A 7,500-nucleotide genomic window follows, 5' to 3' on the forward strand; every position below is an offset into this window, starting at 1 on the left:
GCGTAAAGGCACCTCTGGCACACAGAATACTTAGATACACCACAGGATTTTTGGTGGGCAGCGTCGGGATTTGTTCCATTCTAATTCTTTTATCTCTCCGTCGATATACATCCAGCTTAGTTTTTCCTGTTAGTTATATAATGCATGTCAGTGTAAGTAGAATGGTGAGCCACTTTATTTTTGCCGTGTTTTTTTTTATTTGTTTTAGGGCCTTTTATTCTTGTTTGAGTATTTAACTTTTTACAATGTTCACGTGTTCCAGTGTTTACTTTGTGCTTTTTATTTGTTCTTTTCTTCAATTGTTGGCCTTTTTATTGGTTTTACTGTTTGTAGTTTTAAGAGCTGCTTAGTTGCATGTACTTTCTTTTAATCGTTCTTTTACAGACTGGTTGTAAGTTTAGATATTTTACTCAGCTCGCTTAGCAAGGGATTTTGTGGCTCATTTTTACTTAGGGATTCTTTCTAATTCATTTTTGTTTAACCCATTTTACCCCAAGCATATTTGATTTTGGTTATTTTATTGTTTGGTATTTTATTGCAGCTGCTATTGGTTGCATTTTCTTGTTTACGGTTGGTCCTTTGGGACTTTTGTGGGGCTCGCGGCTAGTATGCCAAGTGACAAGGAGAGGCAAGAGCGTTACAAGAAACTCCAGGAGCGCCGCAATATGGCGTCAGACGGCTTGCCTGCATCCGGATCTCCCATTCCTTCGACTAGCCGATCCAACCCAGACGTCCGCCGAGCTGTTGAAGTGATGGAGGGCGAGATCTCAATGTTCTCCGAGCAATATCAACGACCTTTTTGCTGAAGTGAGAGACTACCGCAAGAGGAACGACCTTCGCCTGGAACAAGTTGAGGAAACGATGCGTCACCGGGAAGAGGTTGCCCAGAAAGCCCCCTCAGCTTGTGACGATGACGATCGGTTGCGTGAGCGGGACGAGATCATCCGGCAGTTGCGTGACCAATTGCAGGAGCAGGAGCAGGAGCTAGACACGGTTCGGCAAGAACTCCAGGAGGCTCGAACGCTCCCCCCAGACCATACAACTCCAGGGAGTGTGAGGGACCCGAATCTCCAGAATTCCTGCCGTCAGTCACTCCGACAGGTTATGGAGCTTCAGGGGGCACAGTCTCTCGCAAGGGCAACCACAAGGCCTGTGTCTGAGGTACTTGGTCGCCCTATGCCCAACAGTATGCAAGACCTGCCTGCGCCACTTCCCTACAATCGTCCGCCAGTTTCAGATCCTGCCCGCCACCAGACGTATCCGCCTCAACAGCAATAGGACCAGATGCCAGGGACCTCCCATCAGACCGTTCCACCCTCTTGGAACCTTCCACGCCATCACAGCTACAATATCCAGCAACCCTCACAGACTTCATGCGGCCCTGACAGCTATGTGCTCTCTAAGGAGACTGTTCCACACTTCCGAGGAGATGCACCTGCTTCATAACCACTCCGGAAGAACCAAGAAGTAGAGGGTTGGATCCGGGCTATTGAAAACATCATCAAACCACCCACATCTGAGGCCTACATCCAGGCAGCCCGTGCAAGTTGTCGAGGAGCAGCTGAACTACTAGTGAATTCACCACTTTCTGACATCATTGGGGACTGGCAGTCCTTCAAAGCAGCACTCAGAAGTAAGTTCCGAGGGACATACACTTCAGCTGACTTCTATAAGGTGTTGTATGAGATCCGCATGTCCACGGCCCAGGCACCCATGGATTTCTTCCTCCAGCTTGAAGGGAATGTGTATCAGGGGTACAGAGATCACCCTGAGGCTGTCGGTGATCCATCACAGTTGGTTAAGAAGGTCTTTTTGAGTGGGCTCCCTACATGGTTGCATGATTTTTTAGCTCTGAAGAAAGATGGAAGCCTGTCCCAAATAGCTGAGGCGGCGCAGTGTATCTGGAATTCTCGGCATCGAATCCACCACACTAGCTACCAGTCAACTGGACCTGAGCAGTTCACACAGCGCTCAAATCAACCTCCACACATCCATAATATTTATGCCATGACTGTGTCAGCTCCACTTCCGTCACATCAACCTAACCTCTCTGCCTCAGACCATCATAAGTGGTGTGTTTATCATCAGCTGCCAACCCATGACACATCCGAATGCCGCGCAAGGGGATGAAGGGAAGTTGGCTCACCACCTTGCAGCAGGCGCTGTTATGAGTGCCGCAAAACAGGGCACTTTGCTAGGGAGTGCCCTTTTCATCAAAGCCAGGGTAACGATGCCCTCCGAACCCCTGGCAGAGATGAATCAGGGGGCATATACCCTCTTCCAGGAAGCAGTCGCTGCAGTGAAAGGCCCAGGCAGCGTGGGACGACGACTCGTGCCACTCAATGTTGATGGCACCACTCTCATTGGTTTCATTGACACTGGGTCGGAGGCGAGCATCATCAAATTACGGACACTCACTCTCCTGGATACAGAGGGTTCTTTACACCGGAAGAACCCAACTAGAACTTTGAAGGGCGTCGCCGGCGAGCCATTGGACACCCTGTGTGAGGTAACTCTATCCTTAAACTTTGGCCTAACCGAAGTTAACCATCGAGTTGCTGTGTGCAACGCAAAGTTCCCTGGAGATATCCTCCTGGGAATGGATCTGCTCCAAAGGACAAACTTCTGCCTCTCGTCTCATGCTACAGAAGAAGAGGCCTCATTCAGCATTGAGGGACATACCTTTCCCATTACCTTTACCGACAAACCAACGCTGCGGATCAACGTATTCAGCAGTGTTGATGCAGGTTTGATGGGTATTGCCAACAAGTCGTATGACTCCCACTGCACCTCCTGAACACAACAGAGCTCCCACCCCATACTGGGCGCTTTTTGGATGGTGTGATCAGCCGGTCTGGACCTAACGATGAAGAAGTCATCATCTCGCCAGAATCTTCTGCTGTGTGCTTTTCACCTTATATAGTCACCACTGTCTCAGAGCGCCGCTGTCCTGTGTGGATTGTGAATGACACAGCAAGGGTGGTGAGGTTGACCCAAGGTTAACGACTGGGCACCGTGGCTACTATAGAGGAGGTTTTTGCTTCAACTCCGGCCACCAATGCTACTGAACCTGATTCTTCTACTAGAAAACCAGCCTCCTGGGAGTCTGAAGCTGCAGATGAGGACTTCTGTTGGGAGTATGACGACTTCGATTATGTGCACGGCTTAACTGACTTTGGGTATGGAGAAGAGTTAGACTTCATCCCCGGGGAGTTGCCGCCTTCACAAGCTCTTGCTGCAATCAGGGACCTATGGCAGGCAGGGAGCAAACATACAATCTGGAGCACCTTGACCAACCCCAACGACAAGAGCTACAGGACCTCTTGTGTTGTTATCAGGTTTTGCTTAATGGGGGAGAAACAACAGTTGGCCATGTACCTGGTATCCAGCATAGGATTGAAACCAGTAATGCAATAGCAATGTGCACCCGGCAATGGAGGCTTCCACAAGCAACCCGTGAGATGATATGGAAGGAGTGTGACACTATGCTTATGGTGGGTGTTATTGAGCCATCATCCTCACCATGGCTCAACCCAGTCGTCCTTGTGCAGAAAAAGGGAGGTGCCTTACACTTCTGTATTGACTATAGAAAAGTCAACGCAGTTACCACTGCAGACACCTATCCCTTGCCCAGAATTGATGAATTGATAGACGAACTTGGCCCCACAGACACCCTTGATGCCAGAGCTGCTTATTGGAGCATTGAGGTACATGAGGAAGATCGACATAAGACCGCTTTCTCTGATGGATATCGGCTCTTCCAGTTTCGCCGACTACCTTTTGGCCTTAGTACAGTACCAATGACGTTCCAGAGGACCATGAATTTAGTCCTTTCACCAGTCTTTGGACGTCACACATTAGCCTATGTGGTTGATGTTGTGGTTTACTCCAAGGGTTTTGCTCAGCATTTAGTGGATTTGGAGGAAACATTGAAACTCCTAGTTGCTGGGGGTCTGAAGCTAAATGCGGAGAAGTGCAGTTTTGCAGCTACCACAATAAACTTCTTAGGTTTCACCATCTCACCAGATGGCGTGGCCCCAGATCACAGCAAGGTAGTAGCTATTGCAGATACCCCAGCACTCCAAACAGTTAAAGAAATCCGCAGGTTCCTTGGAGCCACAGGCTTTTTCCGTCTGCATATTGAAGGGTAAGCCACCATTGCCACACCTCTTCATGTACTCCTCAAAAAGGGACGGCAATGGAAATGGGATGCAAAACCAGCAAGCCTTTGAAGAGCTGAAGTCGAGGCTAGTGTCAGCCCCTGTGCTCAAGCAACTTGACTTTGCACAGTTTGAACTGCACACAGACACCAGCAGCATTGCACTTGGTGCTGCCCTAATTCAGAGGGACGACCAAGGAGCACCTCACGCCATTGCATACTATAGCAGAAAGTTACGAGATCCAGAGATGCACTGTCCTGCCATAGATTGTGAGGCATTGACAGTTCTCGATGTGCGTGTGTTTGACCCATATATCTATGGTCGTAGGTTCCTTGTCCTCACTGATCATCGCCCCCTGACTCACATCTTTAAACATCGAACCAAATCACCAAGGATGACCTGCTACGCACATGACCTCTCTTTTTATGATTTTGATATCCGCTATAAAGAGGGCCCGACCAATCATGTACCTGACGTTGTCACGACAGGTTGCCCCAATCAATGTCAACGAGCTTTTCCCTCAAGAACTAACTGTTGAACAACGCCAGGACCCCCAGTTCCAGGAAGTCCTATAATTTTTGACAGAGGGAGTCGTACCCAAGAAGAAGCCACCACTCTCACTGTCAGAGTTTGAGGTCCAGGATGGAGTACTCTATCATCTGAAACACCTGCCTGACAAGATCCTGTACCAACTGTGCGTTCCAGAGAAGTTGTGTGCTTCAGCCATGCAAGCAGCTCACACTCCTCCATTGGCAATGCATCCCAGGATTCACAAGACCTATGACAATCTTCGCAACATGTTTTTCTGGCCCAACATACTGCATGATGTTCGTGGTTTTGTAGAGCAGTGTCAGAACTGTCAGCAGTCACGTGGTACTCAGCAGCGTGTTCCAATGGCGCAGGCTCCTCTTGCACTTTACCCTTTGGAGAGGGTATCTATGGACATCCTAGATCTTGCTAGAGCACCAATGAGATGAGCTTTAACAATTCTTGACCAACACCAGGTTTATCCAGATAGTCCCTCTTAAAGATACCACAGCATCACGCATACACCGTGCTTTTCTTGAGAATTGGGTAACATACTTTGGTCCCCCTCGGGTCATCCAAATCGACAATGGCCGCCAATTTATCTCCCAGTTGTTTGCCGAGATGGTTGAAATGATCCGTGCCTCACATCACTTTACCATATGTTATCACCCTCAAGCTACCGGAATGGTAGAACGCACGAATCATGTAGTGAAAGCTGCCCTTACCGCCGTCGTAGGAGACCGCCCTGGAGACTGGCACAAACACATTCCTGAATTGCGTCTTGCCCTGAATTCTGCAATCCATCGCTCAACAGGAGAGCAGCCCCTCTATCTTTTAACAGGGAGGCATGCATACTTCCCAGTAGGACTAACAAACGATGCCATTTTTGCTAACAACGACAACTTACAACAGCGACTCAGAACTGCTCGCCGTGCAGCTGTGACAGCTTCCAGGGATGCTAGGGGGGTCTACGAGAGGTCCTACAACTGGAGGGCCCGAGCAACTTTCACTCCTGACGTCGGTCAACTGGTGTGGTACAAGATGGTTCCTCATCCTCTTGGACCAAAGTGGCAGGGCCCTGCCAGAGTCTCAAAATGCCTTGGTCCTGTATCATTTGAATTCCAAAACTTAGACTCTGGGAAGATCCTCCGAGCGCACTTAAATCACCTACGACCGTACCATCCACCAGAAGAGCTGTAGTATGCTGATGATGAAGACGGCAAGCCTGAAAGTGACGATATCGTAGACAAAGATCCGGTAGTAGCTCTTTTGACTACCTTTGTTCGACATCCACTCTTCACTGCTGACATCGAAGCTGGAGAAACCTGCTAGGGACCTTAGTATTTGTGCGCCCTTGGCCTAGTGCCACGCAGATTTGAGGAGTGCTATTAGCCATTCGATTCGTACATCGACGTCTATTCTAAACACCCAGTGTTGACCCAGTGCCATGCGGATTTGATGACTGCCTTTAGTTGTGCTAGGGACTCTGCTGCTGGTGAGCCATTGGCCTAGTGCCACACTGGAGCAGGGAAGGTGTTCTTATTTTTTGTGTGCTTGTAGTTTCCAATTTAGCACTTTTAAGCCTGATTTTAGTCGTTTCATTTTACTGTTTTTCTGATTTTACTCAAGCTTTACTGATCTTATTGTACATAAACACTGATCACTTGTATTACCATGTCCACTCCTATATGTTTGTCAAGACTCAGACTGCTTTTATCTTCCAGGTCTCTGCTGTTCGCTTCGACCCTGAGCGGGGGAGGAAATCTGTAGTGTGGCTAGGCGCTACCACGCATCTTTGCCTCTCGCGTTAGTGGGCATCCTCGCCGTGTGCTCCCCTGCTCATGTTATGCGTAACTTGGTCGACATGCCCTTTTCCCACCTGTCGGATTTCATATTTTTATTGTTTGTATTTTAGTATTTTCTTTCGAGTTTCTTATTTCTTGTTTGTTTTAGTTTGCCCGTTTTGGTACATTTTCTTTGACTTTCGTTTTATATTAGTCTATTCTTAATTAATTTTCCGTTTCCTTGATTAGTTCAGTGGTAAATAAATCAGATAAAGATTTTATTGGTTAGGTAGAACACTTTTATCAATGTCATTTTTAGTAGTATTTTACTCATGCATATTATTTTTATTCTTTTACATTCTTTTCCCATTTTAACAAAATAATTTAGTTTTATTCACTTGGGCAGGGTGATATTTTCTATGTTTTACTTTTTAGTAAAAAAAATGTATGTAGTGACGTCACTGTCCCCCCCTCCCCTCGGGGCCCGCGAAAAATAAACAGTTCGAGAGAGACCACAGCAGAGCCATAGTGTTTATTTTCCACCCTTTTTCTGAGCGAAACCGGCTCTCCGCCTGGAAACTGCGAGGGGAGAAAAAGTCTGAGGTTGCTTTGCCTTGTATAGGAGCTGGATGTGACCTTGTTTTTATATAATAATTATGTTTTAGTTGAGGTTTTAGTGTTTTGATTTTGCTCTGGTTTAATATATGTATATATATATATATATATATATATATATATATATATATATATATAATTTTTATTTATTTATTCATTTATTTGTTTTTTATTTTTTTATTTATTATTTTCTTTATTCATTTTTATTTTATTTTTTTATTTTTTCATGCTGCATCGTTTTCTTGAATTTTATGCATATACATATTTTTAAAGTAAGCTTTCATTTTATTGTTTTACTATCTTTTTATTCATTTTAACGTAATTCTTAAAGATGATTTTAACTTTACTTCTTATTAATTATGTTCCTCGTAATATCATTGTGCGACGGCGAGGGTACTGCTGGAACAAACCCA

The 7,500-nt window shown here is 46.3% G+C and overlaps 1 protein-coding gene across 1 annotated transcript; it reads left to right on the forward strand.

Moving 5' to 3' along the window:
* The first annotated feature begins 5,309 nt into the window (after window positions 1-5,309).
* On the forward strand, window positions 5,310-5,888 carry LOC138862529 (uncharacterized). Its single transcript, XM_070124933.1, has one exon. The coding sequence runs from the start codon at window positions 5,310-5,312 to the stop codon at window positions 5,886-5,888; it is 579 nt and encodes a 192-aa protein (XP_069981034.1).
* Window positions 5,889-7,500: the final 1,612 nt, after the last annotated feature.

Source organism: Penaeus vannamei, chromosome 9, assembly GCF_042767895.1.
Source record: "Penaeus vannamei isolate JL-2024 chromosome 9, ASM4276789v1, whole genome shotgun sequence".
NCBI lineage: Eukaryota > Metazoa > Arthropoda > Malacostraca > Decapoda > Penaeidae > Penaeus > Penaeus vannamei.